Below are 24,068 nucleotides of genomic sequence, written 5' to 3' on the forward strand. Positions count from 1 at the left end.
AGGCTCTGCCAAAGGATGTGAGTGATCAAACCAATTTAAAAGGTGGCTAGTCAAAAATTGGTGTATTGACATCTTGGCTAAGCATTAATGATGTGTCATTTACTTATAAATGGAGATTTTTTTGCAGCCTTCTCTTGAGGGAGTAAATTATCGTTTGGTTTATAACACCTTTGGATTTTATCAAGTCTTAAACAAACTTAAATCCTAAACCAAAGACTAAATCATAAACTCGTTTCAATTTAATTAGGCAATATGTCTCTCAACCTTCTCTAGATTATCTTTTCCTCGAACAAACTCGAAAACAAAAACTACGTAGATTCGAAACATAACCTCGATATCATCCTTACCGTTAACAAGCACAAATGGGTACTCACCACCCCGTGTCCTCCTCTGACGAATGATGATTCGACTCAAGAGGACAAAGACGCCCTGGCGGCCTGGCTCCGATCCGATGAGATTGCGAGGTGCTATAATTTAGCATCTATGAATAATGTGTTGCAACAATAACATCGTGACATCGAGACTGCCGCCAATATGCTCTACAATCTCCACGAGATGTTTGGAGGGCAAGGACGTCAAACAAGGAAACAAGCAGTCCGACAATTTATGAATTGTCGCATGAAGACTGGGACTCCTGTCAGGGACCATATGATGCTGATCATTAGTTACCTGAATAAGATGGAAATCCTAGATAGATATGATCTTGAAAACTCTCCCCGGATCTTTTGATACCTTCAAGAGGAACTACTCCATGAACAAGCTAGAGTACACTGTTACCAAGCTTATGAAGGAGCTTCACACTGCAGAAGGTCTCACTAAAAGAAAGAGGAATCAAGGAGAAACACATGTGTAATGTATAAACTTTTGTAAACGCTCGACTTGTGAATTTGAATAAAATGGGCGGGTTTTATTTCAAATTCTTGTTGCATATGAGACGTCCTTAAATTTTAAATATCTTGGGAAATGATAATATTTAAGGTCGATGAAATTTCGGAATGAGAATATTCGAGTAATTCAATATTATTATTCGGAACATACTCGGAGATTTAAAAGTCTCAAGAGTAAAAATAAATTCCGGAATCCCTTAAATATATTCAAGATAACAGGAAATAATAATAATTTTCTCGGTTATTTTTCAAGATTATTTTTAATTAATTAAGGACAAAATTGTGAGATTTTATTTTAAAAGGACTTATGTGCAACATTTTGAGGGATGAGATTGAAAGAAAAAGAGAAAAATGGGTCGTTTTAAGAGAATCGTGGCAATATTTGAGTGGACCACATGTTCACATGTGGCGTGACGAGAGAGTGCCACATGGCCACTTATTCCACTCTCCCTCTCTCTTTCACGGCCACCTAACACAATTTCCAAAAATAATTAGGTTCTTTTTATAAATTAGTATTTATAAATCCGCGTATCTAGAAATTCAGGGCATATCGGTCAAAAGTAGGGCATTTCCCATTTTTATAGGAACTAGTTTAGTTGAGATTTTACAAAAAAAAAAAATTTCAAATAATATTAATAATAAAGAGTACCCTCCCTCACTCTCTTTCTTTCTCTCATTCTCGGTCTCTCTCTGTCTCTTCTTTCCCTCTTCTTCCTCACGTTACTCGGCCGAAAGAACCAGACAAGGAAAAAAAAACCCCGAGCTCGATCTTCACCCGTCACCAAGCCCCATCATCACCGCCATCCTATCTCACTCTTCTCCTTCCTTTCTTCTTCGCGCGTCACCCAGCACCGAGCCACCGCACGCGCCTCGACCGAGCAGAGCAACTTCGCCGCGAGCTCGCCGTGACCACCGCCCGAGAAAGAGACGCCGGGAAAGAGTATTAGCACACCGAGGAGTCCAAATTCACGAGAAACCTGGTAAGGAAATCAAACCCGAATGGATTTGTGAGACCTAAAGTTCTTAGTTCCAAAATTTGGGGGTTTTGGTTCCGGGTTGAATTTGATGAAATTGCTTAGTTTTAATCGCTGTTTGGACTCGGTTGTTGATGTCTATAGCTCGAGTTTAAGGATTGATTCCGAATTTCCTTGATTTGGTTTGATTTTGGCCGAAAATGTGATGAACGAGGGTTTGATTTGGGGCTTTTGAATGTCTGTGTTTCAATTGATGTTTCTGAGACGTTTTTAAACCTGTTTAAAGCTTGGGTTCTGGTTGATGATGGATGTTCAATGATGATTTGAATTTTTGGGACGAGTTTTCTTTGGAAATTGCTCTTGGCCGTGTGTTTTTTTTTAATGAAATTCTGATGGTTGTTGTCATTACCTGAGGCTATGATGATGAATCTGAGAATCTGTGTGTTTTGGGTTGAGTAGTGGCTTGGCCGTGAGTTGTTTGATGTGTTTGGTTTGGTCAGTTTTTTTGTTTGGCTTTGGTGAAGTGTGTTGGCCGTGTAACTTGTTGGTTGGGTGGTTTATTTTGATGTTAGCCATGAGCAATACTTTTGGTTGTTTTGACCTGGTTATGTGTGATGATATTTCTGAGCCTCAATTTGAGTTTTGTGATCGTTTCCGTGTTAGGACGTTTTCGGTTAGTTGGATTCGGGTTGAGTTCGCTTGAATTGATTTTGGGTTCGGGTTGTAAGTTATGAAAACGGGATTTGGATTTTGGAAGTTTATTAGAGTTGGAATTAAGATGTTAATTGGTATCGGTTTCCGCGATTGAATTACAGATCTTGACGGACGGACGGGAACCAGACAAGTCGGAGGCGACAAGATCAATTTCTGAAGATATCAAGTGAAAGAGTTATCGAAATAAAGCTCGATTAACTCGTGAGTTTTAAATCGCTTATAGCGTTTAAATACTCTTAGATTGTTTTATGATATGTACTTTCAGTATTTAAATAAATAATTCCTAATTATTTATTTAATAATGCTTATGAATTTAATTTAATTATTCGTTTGGAATTCTCGGTTATTTTAATTTCGGATTATTTAATTTATTTAAGACCCATGACTACTTGTTGAACTTTATTTCGTATCATCCTCGATACGAGAATACACGAGTCTTGAATAAATTTAACTTCCGAAAAACCGGGGAATAATAAATTAAATTCTCGAATTCCGAACCAACTCTAATCCCGACAACGAACCCTATCCTCTTTAAGTAAACTCGAATCCAATAACTAACGGATATTCAACTCCGGATGCTAGCTCTTCCGACGTTTCGCCAAGAGTCAAGTGCCTTGAAGAACGTGTGAAGTAAGACATCTTCAGGAATCGTCAAGCTTTCTGTCGAACAAGTCCGGGTAAGTGAGGAGACATAAGTCAACTACTTACCAAGGGTATAACCCTGTTTGTTTGTGCGTTGGCTTGCCAGTAAACAAGAGTAGGTGAAAGCCTAAAATGAATAAACTCAAAAGTTAAGGCTTCGGCCACTCTTGCTTGAAAACTTAGCTCGGGTTCGCCCGTTAGGTTCAAACGTTAACTTGAACCAGCCACGTTTGCTTTGTGTGTAGTTAGACTTCTCTTCTAACTCTAGGAAGTAGGTTAGAATCGAGAGGACGGAAGAGCGATAGACTCTCAAATTCAATCGAGAGTAGAGAGTTCAGAAGTCACATTTCGAGCTTTCAACTTAAAACACTTAATGAGCTTCAAAGGGAAACAATAATTTCTTTCGGGGTTTATCCCGTCACGCTCTTCCGTATATAAGTTTAACGTGTACACTGCTAGCTGCAGAGTACCCAAACTTTTAAACTCGTGTCGGTGGTACTCATAAGTCCACGACTTGTGCTTAGCGGGCCATGCCGGTCCGTACGCCGAGTACTCGAAGCAATGGGTGAAGGTCGCGCATCGCGAGCTCATTGCTAGCTGGAAGACTCACCGGAAGATGCCTTGAGCACACCGGGGCGTAGTGGGTGAAGGTCGCGGTTCGCGAGCTCACTATGCCAGAGACCAGTGGCGCTGACGTCATGATGAAGAAAGTACCACTAGTGGATCCCAGACAGGTGTTAAAACTTAGATCAGCTGACGACTGCTGCTCGAAGTCTGAAGCTGGTCTCTAGTCGGACCGGAGGTTATAGCAGTGAGGAGTGTATAACCTTGCGGGACGGCCAGTATTCTAGGATGCGCGCTCATTAGTCACTTTTAGGTGATAGTTGCATCATGCATTCTTGTTTTCTTGTTCGCACGTCATATGCTTTGCATTAGCTGCTTTTCTTTCCTAGGCTAGACTCTCGCTTGCTTAGTCATTCGACTCATAGTTTTATGTCCCTTGGTAATGTAGATAAGGGCAAGGCGGCAATGTAAGCAACCGAGAAGGAAACCGAGACGAGACGCGTATCTCTTGACCTACGGGCTATGGGTTCTGGCTCGGGAAGTAGTCCTCAATATATAATATTTTGAATAATATCGACTCTTCCTTAAATAATATCCCGTGTATATATGTAAAGTCGGGAGCTTCTATGTACATATATATGTATGTATAAGGGTCGATATACGACTTCTTTTTCTAAACGAAAAACGAAAAATTTCCCGAGATTTTTGATAACCACTTTTGTTATAAACGTTTCCGCACTTTTAATAATATTGTATTTCGTTTATTATATGTTTAATAAATTTTATGTTTACTTTAAGTGTTTTATTTACATTACATTATTCATATGTAATATGCTCCCGCTACGTGATGTTGGTTCCATCGAGTCGTGGCTTGTGGGCGAGGTGACGACGCTCGCGTGTCGTGACAACATGCTACTGAGCAAAAAGCCTCCGCCTATGGAATTGAGAAGAGACCTCACAAGGCCGATAAGAAGAACTGTCTTGCCTATCTCAAAGCAAAGGAATATCGTATTGTACTAATTACCGAAGCATGCTTAGTAGCTGATAATGTATCAACGTGGATTCTTGACTCCGCTGCTACTAACCATATTTGTTGTTCCTTGACTGGTTTCAAGAAAACCAAAAGCTTAGAGGAAGGCGACTTCTGTTTCAAATGGAGTGATGGGAGCCTGGTGTCTGCGAAGGCTGTGGGATCTGTGACGCTGTCTTTTGAAGACCGCACTTTAAACTTGAAAAATGTTTATTTTGTTCCTACCTTTAGGAAGAACTTAATATCCGTTGCTCGTCTTCTTGAGCAAGATTATTGTTTAAAGTTCATTAAGAATGGAATTCGTATTTCGTTTCCTGATAATTCTTTTGTCACTGATGCATGCATAAAGAATGCTTTTTTCTACATCTATCCCACTCAACCTTGTCTTTTAGACACTGAAATAGATAATGATCTAGTTAGGAAGCCTAAGAGGATCAATTTATCTGAATCCTCCGATCTAATAAAATCTACATATCTCTGGCACTTAAGACTTGGTCATATCAATCTAGACAGGGTTAAGAGACTTGTGAGGGACGGTCCACTCCAAGCCTCTGCAATAGGTTCACTATCTACTTGTGAATCTTGCATAGAAGGAAAAATGACAAAGCGACCTTTCTCCGATAAGGGTCGAAGAGCCACCGAGTTGCTGGAACTAGTACATTCTGATGTATGTGGTCCGCTCAGTCAAGAGGCACGTGGTGGATACGAATACTTCATTAAATTCACTGACGATTACTCAAGATACGGTTTTGTCTATTTGCTCAAACACAAATCCGAGACCTTTAACGTATTTAAGGTCTTTAGGGCTTTAGTGGAAAAGCAAACTGGCAAAGTGATCAAAACCCTTCGATCCGATCGAGGTGGTGAGTATATGTCTGGAGAGTTCGATGACTTTCTTAAAGAAGAAGGTATCGCTTCTCAGCTTACCGCACCTGGCACACCTCAACAAAGCGGAGTGTCAGAGAGAAGAAATCAAACTCTTATGGAGATGGTTAGATCAATGATGAGTTACTCATCACTCCCTCTTTCCTTTTGGGGATATGCCCTCGAAACAGCCGCTTACATTCTGAACCAAGTTCTGTCCAAAACGGTTCCTGATACTCCTTATGAATGATGGACTGGTCGTAAAGTAAATCTTGGCCGCATCAAAATTTGGGGTTGCCCCGTACACGTGCTGAGACAAAAGACTAGCAGTTGGCTAGTAGGTCAGAATTGTGTCTGTTCATTGGATATCCAAAGGAAACCAAAGGTTTCACATTCTATAGTCCCGAGGATGATAAGACTTTCGTTTACACGAACGCTCGTTTCCTTGAGGAGGACAATATGAAGGATGCAAAACCTAGAAGCAAAATTATGCTTGAAGAAAAGTTGGGTGAGGAAGCTTCTACCTCATCTGTAAGAACTGTTCTCACCCCAACTGAAACACAACCTAACTCTTCAGAATCTCGTCAAGTAGTACTTCGACATAGTGGGAGGGCTACTCAAAATCCTGACAGGTACATGTCCTATGGAGACACTCTCGTAGCCGTCTCCGACATGGATGATCCTGTTTCCTCTAGCCAAGCAATGGCTTGTTATGAATCAAACCTTTGGCTTGACGCCATGAAAGTTGAAATGCACTCGATGTATGTCAACAAAGTCTGGAAACTTGTAGACCTTCCTGAAGGGATTAAACCCGTAGGGTGTAAGTGGATATACAAGAAGAAAATGGGTCCGGATGGGAACGTCGAGACGTTCAAAGCACGACTCGTGGCTAAGGGTTATACCCAAAAAGAAGGGATTGACTATGAAGAAACCGTTTCTCTAGTCGTGATGCTTAAATCCATCCGCATACTTCTATCCATAGCTGCAGCTCTGGACTATGAGATCTGGCAAATGGATGTCAAGACAGCCTTCCTGAATGGCAATCTTGACGAGCGCATTTATATGGCTCAACCAGACGGTTTCGTGGAAGAAGGTCAAGAGACCAAGGTTTGTGAGTTGCTTAAGTCCATTTATGGATTAAAGCAAGCATCTAGGTCATGGAATATTAGATTCGATGAAACTGTAAAAGGCTTCGGCTTTGAGCAGTCAATAGATGAGCCGTGCGTTTACAAGTCAATGCACGAAGGTAAAGTTGTGTTTTTGGTACTATATGTCGATGATATATTACTCATAGGTAATCATGTGGGTAAGTTATCTGAGGTTAAGGTCTGGCTGGCAAAGCAATTCGATATGAAAGATCTAGGAGAAGCCGCGTACATTCTGGGGACCCAAGTCTTTCGAGATAGGAAGAACCGGACTTTGTCGCTCTCTCGAGCATCTTATATTGATAAGCTGATGGATTGCTTCTCAATGAAAGACTCCAAGAAGGGCCAAACACCCTTTAGGCATGGATTTTCACTATCTAAGGATATACCGACTCCGATTTTCAAGCGGATAAGGATTCAAGGAAATCTACTTCGGGATCTGTGTTCATCCTTAATGGTGGAGCTGTTGTGTGGAGAAGTATTAAGCAATCTTGCATTGCTGACTCCACAATGGAAGCAGAATATGTGGCTGCTTGTGAAACATCCAAAGAGGTTGTATGGCTTAGAAGATTCCTTAAGCATTTGGAAGTTGTTCCAAATGTCAAAGAGCCCATGACCCTTTATTGTGATAATAGTTGGGTTGTCGCTAACTCAAAGAAACCTCGAAGCCATAAGCGCTCTAAACATACTGAGAGTAAATACCATTTGATTCGAGAGATCGTGCAGCGCGGAGACGTGGAAGTGAAGAAGATCTCAACGGTGGACAACCTGGCAGATCCATTCACCAAGGTCCTAGCGAACAAGGTCTTCGACCAACATCGAGAGGCATTAGGCATGAAGGACTACACACATCTTCTTTGAGTCAAGTGGGAGTTTGTTATCAATGGTGCCCACAAGAAGAGTTGTAGTCTTTATTTTGTACATTTGATGTAATAAAATCTCACGAAGACTCTTGCTTGTAATTGCTAATTCATTAATAAAAATTTGAAACGTTCTTTCATTCTTCCTTGTCTGTTTGAAGCTTTATGATAAAACATTAGTATTTAGTCCATAAACAAACTTAACAACTTACGAAGAGACAAATGTAGATTTGCATGAAAAAACTCTTCGTAGTTTGCTTAAAACGATGTATTCGCAATCTAAGGGTCAAATGACTATTGACCTCAGTACGATTGTTAGGAGAATCTATGATGTCTGGTTATGGGACATTGAGAGTTGGAGACTCTATAGTTCTTCTAGGTATCTTCCGAAGGTACTGAATTGACCAGTGCACTTCTAGAGACAAAATAAGAATAAACCATTTAACCTCTTATGTCTCGAAGTCACTACGTATAAATTGCATCGTGCTTACCTTAATCCTGAAATGAGACATGCCATTTCACAGCTTACGTATTCTCATTTGAGAAAGTCAGAGTTTGGACTCACTATGTGATTCTGAACAAGACCTATTGGTGAAGTACTAAGTTGTGAAGATGACATGAGTAACTTTGTGAAGTTCTCATAGATATGGAATTCATGTACAAGATTGCTGAAATGCAATGTACACCACCTCATGCTTTGTTCCTTTGAATGTGAATGAATGAACTGGCCAGTGTCCAAATTGAGTCTTGACTCTTTTGGATAAAACAATGTGACTTGTTAGCTCCTCGTCAATACATTGTTTCTAACTTATTCACAAGCGACAAAGGAGTTAAGGAAATAACAGCTAGAACGGTAAAATGGTAATTTTGTAAATCCCGACTAGCTGATGATATTCATGAAGGGTAAACATAGATAATATTCAGTGGATCTACTCATTACAATTAGGTTGAATTCTTGAGTAGAAAATAAATTCATTTGAACCGAGAGATTTTCAGTGTCAACTCTATAGTGGAGTCAGTTGGCATTAAGCTAAACTTGGAAAAGGTTTGTGAACTTTTGAGTCCAAGTATTTAGCTCAAGCTTTGTTCATTCGGATCCATGAGGTCACTGTCACAAATCACATCGAGTAGGAATAGTTAAACTAGAAGCTAAGTCAAAACAAGAACGAGACAAGTTTTACGAAAATTGTCAAAAGGGTAATTTTGTCTTTTTGGACATGGCATGAAATGAATGTCAATACATTTTTTGACATGGTCATATGATGACTTAAATCACTCGGCCATGATGTGTTCATTGGGCCTTGTGAATTAATTTCATTTCATAGAATTTTACTTGAAAATTCTTAATGGGCTTTTCTTATGTTGTCATGAACAAGTAAAGAAAAATCTAGAAAGGTTTTCTAGAAGCCTTTTGGCCGTCCAACCCAAGGGAATGGGAGACTAAATTTCGTGCAGCCCTTATGAGAAAGAGAGTTTATTTTGTGCATTAATGTATGAAGATACTTGCCAAACGAAAAAAAGGAAACAAATTTCCTCTATGAAGAAGGGGGGTTAATCGGCCAAGCAAGGCAAGGGAGCAAAAGAGGAAACAAATCCAAGCCTTCTAGAATCCCCCTTGGCCGCCCAAATGAGAAAGGGAAATAAGACAATTTTGCTCATGAATATGTGATATTCTATAGAAGAGGAAACTACCTTATTGAAGGTAAAGCCTCTCCTATAAATAGGAGCCTTATTCTTCTGATTTCATTCATCCCAAGTTTTAGAGATTGAGAGCTTCTCTCTCTAGCTTGGCCGCCCATCCTCTCTCTCTCTCTCTAAGTTCTTTTCGTTTTTGTTTTGGCACCTAGGTCCACATTTGACCTAGTGTTTTAGCTCTTCGACTTTGAGACTTGTTCTCGAGTCGTCGTGTTTAAAAGTGCCCACTCACTAATTCCTTTTCTCTTGAGTGATTCTTGTGATAGAAACTGTCGTGGTTGCTCGTGTTGCCGAGGAAAGAAGAGAGACGTGCTGCGAGGGGAGACGAACGTTGCAACCTACCAAAAGCTTCTCAACGTTCAAGCTTCTAAAAAGGTTAGAAAATTTATAATGCTCATAATAGTTTTTATTTACGTGTACTTGCTTTTTGTCTAGGTTAGTAAAATTGTTTTAGTAGTCAAAAGAAAATTTTTAAAATTCCGCCGCTTACCCTAAGCGTTAAACTTTTTTGCAAACCCTAGATCAATTCCAACACGGTATTCTAGGATACTAGTTAACACCAAAAAACAAGTAAGGAGATATTTGATGGTACCGCGGGTTCTTTGGAACGAATTGTTGAGAGTGGGGCCATCGGGTGGCAAGATCAACCCTAGTCAGGTGCTAGTATTATATAAATGTCGTAACCATCAGTGGATCCCAGAATAAAACTTTAAGTCGTCGAAAGAATAACTGCTCGTGTCTTAAGGTTGGCTTCTATTTCGTCATGAAGGTCATTCAGGGTGTTGAGTTCATGCACGATTTGGGATTGCTTGGCGATTAAAATAATGCACGATCTAAGATCGTTAATAGTTTAGCGTTAATGCATGGTCTTGAGTCAAGGCGACAAGTTCTTATTAGGTGTGCATCATACACAAACTATATGCGTATCGTTTTGATATTTGAGTTATTTATTTATTTCACATATATGAATTAGTTTTCATGCGATAGTTAATCTCGTATTCCTTATGTGTTATTTGCATGTCACACGACATTTAGATGCTTTCAATGCAATATAGATTTTCACATCCTGAGTCTTTTTTATTAATAGATTATGACCCTTGGTAATGTAGATTAAGGAAAAGCTCTAGCCAGTAAAGACGATAAAAAGTTAGTCCGGACACGTGTCGTTCGACCTGTGGCAAAATGAGAGTGTTTTCAAAACGAGGAATATTGTGTTTTGATTTAGTAAGTATACCTATACTTATTAACCTCGATTCAAACATGTTTGTGAAAGAAAAAAGAACCCCCCCCCCCCATTTGTAGGTTCTATATTTATATATTTCGTAGCTATTTGACTCAAATTACCTTATCTTCTGAGTTACCACTCGCGGTTCGCGGGTAGTGACATAATTTTTTGTATCAGAGTCTAGGTTGAGTCGTTTCTGTAGACTTTGAGATATGTGGTCCGGTATAGGTTCCTTAAACATCTTGAGTATCGAACCCTTTCTGAATTCCAATATAGCTTCCCTATATGAATCTGTCACTAGTAAACCCGACGCCTCGCTTTGTGAAGAGCGAAGCTTACAACGCGACCCCAGGTCAGGTGGGGCTACCCGCTGAATTTAATCATATCAATAATCGGAGGAAAAGAAACTTACAAGGATTCCCTTAGTAACGGCGAGCGAACCGGGAACAACCCAGGTTGAGAATCGATCGCCTTCGGTGTTTGAATTGTAGTCTGAAGAAGCGTCCTCAACGGCGGACCGGGCTCAAGTCCCTTGGAAAGGGGCACCGCGAGGAAGCAGTGTTAAGTTCTTTGAGCTACCTTAGTGGTTGTTATGCCTTTAATTGACCTTTGCCCTAATCAATGGAAAATTTATACTGAAACAAGATGTTGAGCTTTTTGATGAGTTGGGTACCCCAAGCATGCGTGCATATTTTTAACACCCCAGCTTTTACGAAGATGCACATCATTCAGCGGTCTCCAATACTAGCAACGGAGTACAAAAAGCGTATGTATAGAAAGTGTCAGGTACCCTGGTTCCGTTATAAGTCGGAAATGTTAGATGTTAGTTGGGAACAGAGATATGGTAGACGTGGATCATAAGAAATAGGAAGACCTCTGCGAGAGTCCCAGGAAGGAGCCTCAGTGGATCTACGTGAGCAATCACTCTATGAGTTTAGAAAGAGTAAGATCACCCATTCTACTACATATCTCTGGAGTGGACTAGCTTATTTTCTTGGGATTTATAGAGATATATAGTTATGAGTGTCATGTGTACCTGCATGTTTGCAGTGTCACTGTGTATGGCACTTTAAAACTTCATATACATGTGAAGGTATGTTCTCTTTGATAGGAATAACTATTTCCTATGGTATATACGATGTTAGCCTTGCTAGAGTCATGAACTCTATTGGCATAAAAGGCTTACATGTGTCTTGTGTGAATGGAGTGATGAAATTTTGCTTTTTAAATTGCCTTAGTGTCACCACATTTTTTTTAGAGTGGTGAAGAAGGATAAAATCGTTGGCGTAATGTTTAAGATCTCGGATATGCTAGTCAGAAGTTTTGATGTTTGAATGCTCACTCACTTCTTCACCTGGTGAGGTAGATGATGAGATGAATAGGCAAAGTCATGCTAGTGCACTTCGGAAATCAGCCTGATGTGAAGGGGATCTCAAAGATTGGGTATAAGACTCCTCTAGAAGAGATGTCTTTGTGTAGAATGATACACTAAGTGTTTTTCTTAGAACTAACCAATAAGCAATCACTTCAGCACCACTATGTGTATAGTTGATAGAGGTAGCCCAACTTTTGTTTCTCTAAGTTTGATTGTGGTGCCAATATTGGAAAGCCAAGATGTTGGTGTTTGGTGATGAAATTCACCAATCTTTGTCGAGGAAATTATCCCCATGGAAGATGAAGGTGCATCCGAGTGGAACTTTGTGAAGGCCAGGCAGTGGAAGTTACGTGTGATCGAGTTGATAAGCTCGCTAATTTTCCCTTCAAAAGTATTGGTTGATCAAGCTTGTGCAATATAGTTTCTATACCATCAAGTGTTGTTACCCTGTACTAGGTAAATAGGGGCAATATAGGACATCACCCTAACCAGATCTTTGTTGGATAGACTCTAAGAATCGATGAATGAGACAAGAAACAAAAGATGCTGCATAATGGACGTTACCAAGGTAACTAGGCTACGACCACTTGCAACTGCTATTCCAAGGGAATAGAATCTCTTCAAAGTCTTTCTAGAAGATCTTGTAGGTCTACCAAAGTTGCAAAAACGCGTTCAACATGGAGGTTGGTTTCAACATAGATATGGTAACGAAAGCTCTACATAATATGACTCTCACAAGAACTTCAAGCGCTCGTGGATAATGAAAAGCATTTTATATACACAATCACGATTTCAGATTGAGATGTTGATTCAGATTTGTTTAATGTGACTCAATTTCTTATAAATAAGGCTCGATCTTGTGTTCTCGAATAAACATGTTTAATATGCGATATAAGTTATATAATATATAAATGAAAGGAAATAGAATAAAGAATGATTTTATGCTTGATCAAAATAACAATACAGGAAACGATCAGCTAAGTGGCTTGATTACAAAGCGGAATAAATGGGAGTCACGCGTAAAATTGTGGTGGATTTTTATACTTAATCTTCTTGTCGTAGCATTTTTTTTACCCTTATATGTGCGCAAGTATTTTTTAAGGGGGTCCCTGTTGGTGATTATGCACCCATATAACCATGCGGAAAATTAATTACACTAACAAGAGCTAATTAATATTGATTATATGTAACAAGATCAAGATTTACTTGAATTAATATAAGCATGAGAGCAATATCAAGCAACCGATTTAAAATAGAAGAGTCATTAGGAAAAACTTACGGGTTTCTCCTTAGCTACATAATCTTCAATGCGTTCTTCAAGCTTTCGTTCCGAGTTCCTCCAACTCCTTCTTCAAGCTTTATCTTCCACGATCAGATTTCCGGGAATGGCTTTCGTACTCTCATCGTATGGCACTCAGAAGATGACATTGTAGTATTCCGAAACGTAATCTCCGAGATGAATAAGAAGAAAGAGTAGGCACACTCTAAATCTCACTACGACTCTGATTTATGACTTCAGATCGTACCGTGTTTATGGGAATGGAATCACAGAATTCCAAGGGAGAGGGAGAGAGAGAATTTTCATCCAACACCTAGGTGAGTTGGTCAAAATTCTTGCTTAAGCAATTGTGTCATTTTTGCTTTCTCTTAGACTCCTATTTATAGTGGTAGAAATGAGATATTCTAGGAAGATCATAGAGATATTTAATTCACCTGTATTCTTTCCTATATTGTAGTTAAACATGAACCATTGGATCTTAACTACATATCTTATTTTTTTCTCTCATCTATCACATCATAATTTAGGATATTAATTTCCTTATTTGTTTCTCCTATATTTAAAGAATCTAGATATTTAAAAATAGTAAGGACAATATTTTATTTCCTTATTTAATGGAGACTAGCTGGCCGTTTAGCCTTTTATCAGCTTGTTGACAAAGTTTATTGGTCCGTTCTAGTCATTCATTAAAATCTATACTAATCAATTATTAGATAATTTAAATGGAGTACTTTCGATAAAGCAATAAACATTAGAAACCATTTTCTAAGTTTACATAATAAACCTTAAGGAGCAAATAAATAGTCATTCATACAAACAAGTTATGAATATTGGTTATATGATATTTTCTAGGGAGAAAAATAAATTTAAATTTGTCCAATCCAATTGTCATAAGCATATGATTCAATCTAATTGATCCTTATTAAATAGACCCAATCGAATTGACCTATTAAACAAATATAATATTGTTGAGCTTTTGAGAAATAAATTAAAAATAATTTTTAAAAATATACTGCACATGTAAATGTCCTTTATAATTTTAAAGCCCAAAAATATTATTCCATAAGTTTTATAAGAGAAATAAGGCCTAATCCAATTGGCCCATTAGGAAATAATATCAATTCCTAAATTTTTTTATTGTGTGCCTAGGCCCAAATAATAATCTGAGCCCAGCCCAGAAAATCCCCATGTCCAGCCCACAGGGAGGCGGGTTGACCCGCCTTTGACCTCCGATTGCAGCATGGGCCACGGCTGGAGCTTTTCTTCTCTTCACGTTACCAGCGTTTGGGCTGGAGCTTTCCGTTAGGCCCAGCCTTCCACATTTGTCCAACACGCTGGATAAACGCTGAAGAAAGCCTTCACGCGCTTGATACCACGTGAGTGTGAGACATGAAAAAAATGAAATTTGTAACTTACTAAGTCATTTCAAACATCACGTTCTGCATATAGCTAATGTTTCGAAACTTATTAAAAAATAACAAAACAGATGAGGTGACACTTGAGTAAGTCATTTCAATAACTTAGTACTTTTTTTAAAGCCATAATGCTCCTTCATTTAAAGCAGTAATTTTTTTTAACATTGAATGACTCACTCACTAACTCACACTCTCTCTCGCATTTATTTTTCCGTTTTTCTTTGCTACAGTTCGTCACTCTCGCTCTCTCTCTCATAATTTTTTGTTTTTTTTTCCTCATCAAAACTACAAAAATCTGTATCTTCCTCATATGAACTCGAAATTGAGTGATTCCAAATCATACAGATTTGTAGCGACGAGAGCTTCAAAAATAGATCCAATGTGTTAGATGAAAGGTCATGTTTACTGCTATAGAATTTCGCCGGAGTCCACCATTGGTACATTTTCCGATCACCGGCGAAAGGTAGTCTTCTCCCCAATCTAAAAATAAAGTTTACGAGTTGGGTAACTAAAGCCCTCTATTAATTTATTTATCTCTCTCTCTCTCTCTCTCATTTTCTTATTTTGAACCACGTTTTTCTCTCTCATCCACTCTTGAACGCCGATTATGTGTTTCTTTGATCCGCGTTTTCGAGACCAATGCATAATAAAACATCAGGGTCGTCATTATCATCATCATTTCTTCTCAATGTTGCGCTGCTCAGATACTTTAAGAGTCGTTGCAATGAGAAAAAAAAATTCCACTATAACTTGTGGGAAACAACCAAGAGTCGTTGCTTCATCAAAAGTAAGGCTGGTGAGCATACTTATAAACTAAGTAGAAAGACTTGGAAAATAGTGATATGTTTCAAGTACCTGTGTACATTACTGAACACAATTGTTCTCGATGTCATTGAAAGTGGTCAACAACAAGCTGCACCTTGGATTGTGTTGCCACGTTATCAAGCACAAGTTTAGTCTTTATACGAGACTTCCTATTTGGCATAGAACATACAAAAAGATTTCATGAACGACTATGGGATCGAATTGACTTAAGAGAAAGCTTGGAGATGCAAGAAGGGTTGTTGGTTACGTAAGGGGAACACTCGATGAGTCATATAATATGTTACCTACTTACTTCTACTCATTGGAACAGAAAAATTCAGGTTCGGTTACTAATGTTGTTCTTGATGTTGATGATCGATTTCAATATTGTTTATGTTACCTTAGAGCTATTTTACGTGGGCTCACACATGTAGACTTATTCTTTGCATCGACGATACTTTTTGAAGATGAAGTGCAACAGAGATTTTTTGGTATAATTGCATTGGATGCAAACGACCAATTGTTTTCACTTGCATTTGTAGTTGTAGATAGCGAGAATAACCACTCTTAGATCTATTTCTTATGAAGGGAAAAATCCATGTGTTGTGTACTTTGCATGTTTCTTCTTCCCCGACGACCAATCATTCTTCTTCTCATGTAAGCTACGAAGTTGCCTTGAATCTCTAGCATCCCAAAGGAAAGCTCATAAAGTAGGCGGTGTCATCGGCAAGGCTCAATAACTCCATCTAAATGTGTTGCCCCAAATCCTTGCCGCTTAGAGCGCATTCTACAAGTAGACACAGCCGAATCTTGAAGGTGTCGTCAATATCCGTGCTATTCTCGAGAGCTATCTCAAACTCTGCTAGTGATGCCCCTTGAATCCAACTATTAGTGGAAGCGGGCCAGACCTTAACCTCGTTACCAACCCGAACTCTTCTCTTTCAGACCGGATAGGTTTTCCCCTACACCGAAATATATTGCATCCCTACTACGATGCTTAATTTGTTGCTGCAAAAGCTCATCAACAAGACATGTGAAATTGTACATATGTAGCTTAATTAAGCTCGCAAATTAAGTTCCACTCACTCTCATTAAAATCTTGTGATTTTTTCACTTTTCCTTCACTTCGAATAAATGAATGTGTCACTGTACGCACTTGACCGTCGTAATCCGCCGACTACAGAACCATCAACTCGTACGGCTGCATTAGAAAACAATTGGATGAGTTAAATTCCAAAAGTCCAAATTTCCGAATTAAGGCACAAATTCACTCATGAATTATGAAACAAGTCACAAAATCTGAAATATGGAGAACAATTTAACTACTGAAATCCGAATTAAGGAAAATTCTGAATTAGACAATAATTTCTGAAATAAAATGAAAAACATGGTGAATTTCAATTTAACAAAGAAAATTATGAAATATTAAATAATTTTCGAAATAAAGAGTACGAAAATATTAAATAGTTTTTGTGGGCTGCGCGTGGAGAACGAGGGCGACGGCATCGTGGGTTTTGTGTTTGGTGTCGGGATAAATTTGCGTGGATGTGTTTAGCGTGGAGAGTGGTTTTGGACAAAGAAATGGAATGAAAGGAAATCGTTATTAAAGAGTATTTTAGATGTTTCATAGACCAAAAACTTTAATTTTCCTAATATGTTTGATGAGGAAATGGCGGCATAAGTGCCCAAAGTTTTCGGGTTTTTACACTTATGTACCCAAACTTTTTTTCTCGCGGCATAAGTATCCAATGTCGCTTCTCCGTCACGCTTTTAGTGTTTTGGACGTTAAATGTTGTTTTGGACGTTAAATGTAAACGGAGAACCACGTGTCTTCATCCTACAATGTCTGAGTTAATATATGAGAGTAAATTATAACAAATTGAAAAATAAAAAAAATCAGCTCTGAACGAGATCATCCTGATGAACGACAACCTCACGGCGTGCATTCCCGCCGAGATCGGGAAACTGAAACTCGCCACCGTATTCGACGTCAGCTTCAACGGCCTCCAGGGGAACCTTCCGGAAGAGATCGGAAACATGAAGAGCGTTGAGCAGCTCAACGTCGCTCACAACAAGCTCACCGGGAAGGTTCCGAGCGCAATCTGCTTTATCCCTTCGCTTCTGAACTTCACTTACTCGTTCAACTACTTCACCGGCGAAGCGCCGTCGTGCTTGGAGAAGGGGAAGATGAACTGCGTCGCCGGGAGGAAGGATCGGAGGTCCGATCGAGAGTGCTCTTTGGAGGATTCTCGTCCTGTCGACTGCTCGAAGCTCGGCTGCGGCGGCGGAGAGTCTCCGTCTCCGTCTCCGCCGACGTCGAAGTGGTCTCCGTCGAATCGGTGGAGATCTCCTCCGCCGCCGACTAAGAAGGTGTCTCTGTCGACTCATCTTGCTCCGCCGCCGCCGAGAAGTTCCGCTTCTTCGCCGCATTACAACCGCAGAAGTCCACCGCCGCCCAAGAGTTCGGCTTCCTCACCAAGCTACAATCATAGAAGCCCACCACGTAACCACTACTCTCCCGAACCGACCTATCACAGCCCACCACCTAAGCAATACTCTCCTGAGCCGACCAATCACAGCCCGCCTCCGCCACCAATGCAGTACTCTCCAGAACCATCTTACAAAACCCCGCCTCCTCCGCAGCCGACCTATCACAGCAACGCCACCGCAAGAAAGAGAGCTGATTTTTTTTATTTTTCAATTTGTTATAATTTACTCTCATATATTAACTCAGACATTGTAGGATGAAGACACGTGGCTCGCCGTTTATATTTAACGTCCAAAACAACATTTAACGTCCAAAACACTAAAAGCGTGACGGAGAAGCGACATTGGATACTTATGCCGCGAAAAAAAAAGTTTGGGTACATAAGTGTAAAAACCCGAAAATTTTGGGCACTTATGCCGCCATTTCCTCTATGTTTGATAGGTATTTAGTTTTATGTCCCAACAATGTATTATCAAGTTTCCCTAAAATGTTCCTTTCATAAAGAAAAAAAAAAGTTTCCGTAAAATTTTTCCGACCTAAACATAAAACTTTACCTGAAGTAAAATCAGTGACATTTTGCAATATTTTATTCTTCATATTATGTAAATTTATATATAATACATTTAGGGGAGAAAAAGGAGCAGCTTTCTTGTTCAGCACTTCTATACTTCTCTACACCAGTCCGTCGTCGAAATCAAATCTGGGAGCGAAAGAGAGAAGACGATTTTGAGAATGGATGTGATTAAGACACAGCAGATATCGGCGAGGCCGATAGAGAAGGTGATAGTACATCCTCTGGTTCTTCTCAGCATCGTCGACAACTACAATCGCGTCGCTAAAGACTCTCGCAAGCGAGTCCTCGGCGTTTTGCTCGGAAGCTCTTTCAAAGGAACTGTCGATGTCACCAATAGTTATGCCGGTTCGTCGCTCGATCCGTTTATTCTTCTTCTTCTTTGAATATCGCTTGAAAACTTTTTAGGGTTTCGACTTGGTACTTCCGGCGATTTATATCTTCCTAAGATATTCAGCTCAGAAGACTATTCTCTGATTATGATGCGAAAATGGATTTTACCCATTCTCTGTTTCCTATCGGAAGTCCATTTTCTAGGACTTTGTTATATTTTGGTACCGAAAAGGACGGGAGCGAATTTCATAGGCAAACACGTCCTTGTGGTTGCCAATTAATTTTGTTCTGAGATTGTTATTTTGCCGATTTGAATTTGCTTCGTAGACATCCAATGCTGACCCTTAAAATGCTTGTTTCAATATTCCAGGCTTTAAATTAGTAGAATAGTTTTACATCACTGTCATTTGAACCTAGTTATGTATTGTTTAGGTGTTAAGTTGGGTTCTATCAGAAAACCCCCACTTCTTGGACTGTTAGGATTCTGGTGTAAAAAACTAGGTTTTTTTTTTTTTTTTTTTGTTGACGGTTTTCTACCCATTGTTCTACAGCAATTAATGTTCCCAAATATCTATCTTGGAGTTGATTAACTCTGTGTTTACATTGATTCCAGACTTCTTACATTACATCCATACATTCATTTATAAGTATATGCAGAGTATGGTTCACATTAAGTGTCCTTTTGTTTGAACTAATTTTCGGATCTAACAGTTCCATTTGAAGAAGAAGAAACGGACCCCAGCATATGGTTTCTTGATCACAACTACCACGAGGCAATGTTCTCAATGTTCAAGAGGATCAATGGTACGGCTTCATAACTTGACTTGGTGTGGACAGTGTTTTTTTTCTGAGTTTCTGCGGTTCATGGATTTACTTCTCTTTTTATCGGCAGCCAAGGAACACGTTGTTGGGTGGTATAGCACTGGTCCAAAACTGAGGGAAAATGATCTCGATATTCATGGTTTATTCCACGAGTAAGAAGTTTCCATTTTACTACGCTTCATGCACTATGATCTTTCCATGGGTGTTACTAATTCCCATCTCTGTGGTTAAATCTACAGCTATGTTCCGAATCCGGTTCTGGTCATAATCGATGTCCAGCCTAAGGAGTTGGGAATACCCACAAAAGCATACTGTGCTGTTGAAGAGGTCAAAGAGGTATTAGATTTAATACAAATAACCCGTTTAATTGCTCACAACTATAACTTCATTGTTTTCTGTAGTATGAACATTGTTAGTAACCAATAATCATGTAAGCTAACATTTTACTATGGTTTCAACTCTACAGAATGCTACCGAGAAAAGCCAGAAGGTGTTTGTCCATGTACCTTCAGAAATTGCCGCCCATGAAGTCGAGGAAATCGGTAATCCCATGAGATGCAAAATTGAGTCTCCAATATTAATTAAGAAGAAACTAAATTATATTAAATAAAAGAGTTTTGGACGAGAAGGGAAACATAAATTACATAACTAGTTGGGACTAGACCAGTCCTCGACTATATTAATCAGACAAAGAGAAGTCTTTGAATTCATTCCAAGAACATAGAGGGTCCCTCCAATATATAGCCATATGTTTTTCCTCAAATTAGTTCTGTGGTATCCTCTAATCGATTAACAATGGGGTTATTAGTTGCTTTTTTGCTTGTTCTGTTAAATATATTCCAATTATGTCGACTTTTTTTTTTTTTTTTTTTTTTTTTTTTTTTTTTTTCTTTTCTTTCTTGTGGATTTCACACTTTAACTTTCTAAACCTCAACAGGAGTGGAACACTTGCTTAGAGATGTGAAGGACACAACTGTTAGCACACTTGCAACAGAGGTTTGCTCTTTGTCTCCCTTGAATGACATATTTTCACATTGGGTTCTACTCTTACTGTTTGGTTGTAACTCCCAAGAAAACCGCAAATCTCTAACTATTATAGCATTCCTAATTTGATTGAGAGATTACTTTTAAGACTTCCTGAACGTTTTTTTTTCCTTTCTTTTTTCTTGTGCAGGTGACTGGGAAACTTACAGCCTTGAAAGGTTTGGATTCACGACTGTGGGAGATCCGGAGCTATCTCGACCTTGTCATTGAGCAGAAACTCCCATTAAACCATGAAATCCTATATCATCTACAGGTTTTGTTCCATCCATCATACTTGAATTTGCTATATTTTGCTTTTACCGTTCTTCATTGTGTTTTATTATTTGTTTCTAGTATATGAAATCTTACCCTTATTCTTTGTTTATAATTGAATACTTGCAGAATGTATTCAATTTACTACCAAATCTCAACATTTCAGAGCTGATTAAAGCTTTCGCGGGTCAGTGAAGCAAAATCATTATCCAACCGAGTTCTGGGTTTTATTTGAAGTATCTGACCTGTTTCACTTTCTATACTTTGTTACAGTGAAAACAAATGATATGATGTTGGTCATCTATCTGTCTTCTCTGATCCGAAGTGTCATTGCACTACACAACTTGATCAACAACAAGGTCATTTTCTTTTCTGATAAGTGTCTGCAATTTGCTTTGTGAATTGGTTGTCTTGGTCTTGTGGTCTTTAAGAACCTCTTCATTAGTTGGTCAATTTGATGTTTTTAAGCTATCGGTTGTACTTGTGCCTCATTATCGTGCCAATGACAATTTGCTTTAAACATTTCAGATGCTTAACAAAGAGCACGAGAAAGCGGAGGACTTGAAACCCGTTAGCGTACCAGCTGCAGGAAGCGAAATTGCTCGGATTTGATGTACTCGGTTATCGAACTCGATGTTTGTCATTTTATCCCTGAGATAAGAGGAAGTAGTGTTGTGTTTTTTAAATCATCAAATATACCTGGTTTCTTTTTTTCAATTATCTGTTGCATGTCCTTTCATTCAACAATTCAGATTTTGTTCAACTAATTTCTAGAGCATTATTACTATTTAATTTGAGCTCTGTACTCCCTTTATTTAAAACTTGGAAAATTAAGCAGAACTACTTTCTTGAATGGATTGAAAAATATTGGGGAAATTTTACGAATATCCCATTTGAAGATTGTAATCCCCCGTTACCTCAGATTTTTAAAATATTCTATGAACAGCTTCTCTTTTAAAAATTAAATGAAATTTTAAAGGGTAAAAAAAAAAATGCAACTCAATTAGCATGTTCAGATCAGAACGACTACAGAGCTCTAGCGGGATGTGAGTTTTGATTGGAGCAAAAATCTGAAATCGACTTGATCTAGACTAGTTTAGAATTACTATTTAGGGGTAACTTTGGTGTTAGAACGTCTAAATGTGCTACGTATAAATGTTCTCTCAATCAAGATTTAAAAGGGAAACTTGATAAACCAAGCTTAGTGTAGCATGTGCTTTGAAAACCAAACCATATTTTGGGTCCTTTAGGCCTTGTTTGGTATGAGAGAAAAGAGGAGGGATGGATTAGAGAAACCAAGCATTTGACCATGTGAATTGTCCAAATTACCTTTAAGTTAAAATTCTTTTCAAAATCAATCCTTTATTTGTCTCCACTCCCATTCCCTTCCCAAATCACGCGTGCCTCCCTTTCCTTTCCCTTTTCAATTAAAAAACATAAAAAAAAACCCCGCTCAGGCCAAAGTCCAGCCCTACTCTCTTCACTTATCCCCGTCGGTCATCCTCATTTCGGTCCATCCCTACTCGTCATTTCGGTCCTTCGTCGCCAGTCCAGCATCCTCGCGAACCAACAGAGCCCTCCTCGCCAGTCCAGCCCTACTCGCCATTTCGCTCCTTCCTCGCCAGTCCAGCCGAGTCGCGAACCAACCGAGCCATCCTCGCGAACCAACCGAGCCCTCCTCGCCAGTCCAGCCGAGTCGCGGACCAAACGAAAATGGTGAGTTTGTTTTGGGTCCCATTGTTTTAGGGTTTGTTAATGGTTTCATAATTATTTAGATGACATTATTTCAAAATCTTCGATTATGACTTGTTAGGGTTGTTTAGAATATGTTTCGAAGATTTTGGGTCTGAGGGTTTGAAGTTTTCGATGAATTTTTGGTGATTAAGATTGTTTTGATATGAAATATTGGGTATTTTTGGTGTGAAAGTTTGGGATGTAGTTTTGATTACACATTTCGGATTTTTTGGCTATGAAGTTCATAGCGGTTTGAAGGGATTTCGAAGATTTAAGTTTGCTTTGTTTATGTAATGGATTTATTTTTTGTAAACGATTTCAGAGTTTTCAGTTAGTTTATGTGTTTCATTTCAGACGTTTCAGTTATTCTTTGTAATGGATTTTCAGAGTTTTCAGTTATTTTATGTAATTGATTTCAGAGTTTTCAGTTATTTAACGTAATGGATTTCAGAGTTTTCAGTTAGTTTATGTAAAGGATTTCAGAGTTTTCAGTAAGTTTATGTAAAGGATTTCAGAGTTTTCAGTTATATTTTTTTATGGATTTCAGAGTTTTCAGTTATTTTTTGTAATGGATTTCAGAGTTTTCAGTTACTTTTTGTAATGGATTTCAGAGTTTTCAGTTAGTTTATTATGTAAAGGATTTCAGAGTTTTCAGTAAGTTTATGTAAAGGATTTCAGAGTTTTCAGTTATTTTTTGTAAATGATTTCAGAGTTTTCAGTTATATTTTTTTATGGATTTCAGAGTTTTCAGTTATTTTTTGTAATGGATTTCAGTTAGTTTTAAGTTATTTTTTGTAATGGATTTCATAGTTTTCAGTTAGTTTATGTAAAGGATTTCAGAGTTTTCAGTAAGTTTTGAGTGATTGATTCTTTATTTCGAACTTTTCTCACTGTTTTATGACAACTTATCATTTTTTTGTAGGCATCGAAATATGAATTGTTAGTTCCCATCTGTAAGGAGTACAGTGGTCAAATAAGTTTCAGAGGCAGCGGGTACTTGAAGAAAACAAGCACACGATTTATAGCATTCGGATTACAGGCTAGGTTGAATGACACACAATTTAGTTGGATCGATTCCCCTTCCGTTACGGGGTTCAACTTTAATGGTGTGATTATAGACCAACTTCTCCAACGACGCATCCAGCAAAGATGTCCGGATGCAATTTACTTTGGTATCGGTAAGAATCCTATCCGTTTCGGAAGAAACGAGTTTGCTTTGATGACCGGACTAAAGTTTAGTGTGCTTCCGTCAACGGAAGAATTCAAGAAGCACCTTTCAAGCAACCGTCTGTTGAAGACGTATTTTCCTGACCCCGAACACCTTGATGACAACGACAAAAGAAAACTTCAC

General features: G+C 38.7%; 1 protein-coding gene across 1 annotated transcript; it reads left to right on the forward strand.

The window, feature by feature from the left end:
* Positions 1-18,569: 18,569 nt before the first annotated feature.
* LOC149402228 (26S proteasome non-ATPase regulatory subunit 7 homolog A) lies at positions 18,570-21,823 on the forward strand. Its single transcript, XM_089609697.1, has 10 exons — positions 18,570-18,880; positions 19,577-19,669; positions 19,758-19,839; positions 19,927-20,023; positions 20,154-20,229; positions 20,625-20,683; positions 20,862-20,984; positions 21,113-21,170; positions 21,257-21,342; positions 21,512-21,823. Exons 1-10 carry the CDS (start codon positions 18,694-18,696, stop codon positions 21,593-21,595), a joined length of 945 nt encoding a protein of 314 aa, XP_089465823.1. The 5' UTR covers positions 18,570-18,693; the 3' UTR covers positions 21,596-21,823.
* The last annotated feature ends 2,245 nt before the right edge of the window (positions 21,824-24,068 follow it).

The sequence above is a fragment of the Urtica dioica genome, chromosome 3, assembly GCF_054948205.1.
Source record: "Urtica dioica subsp. dioica isolate 48M chromosome 3, U.dioica_male_clone48M_v1_H2, whole genome shotgun sequence".
NCBI lineage: Eukaryota > Viridiplantae > Streptophyta > Magnoliopsida > Rosales > Urticaceae > Urtica > Urtica dioica.

Bases quoted from the DNA above. Each gene is read 5' to 3' on its own strand.
- LOC149402228 (XM_089609697.1), top strand. From the start codon at position 18,694: ATGGATGTGATTAAGACACAGCAGATATCGGCGAGGCCGATAGAGAAG. The intron at 18,881-19,576 runs GTTCGTCGCTCG...CGGATCTAACAG, and splicing joins TGTCACCAATAGTTATGCCG to TTCCATTTGAAGAAGAAGAA. The intron at 21,171-21,256 runs GTCAGTGAAGCA...ACTTTGTTACAG, and splicing joins GCTGATTAAAGCTTTCGCGG to TGAAAACAAATGATATGATG.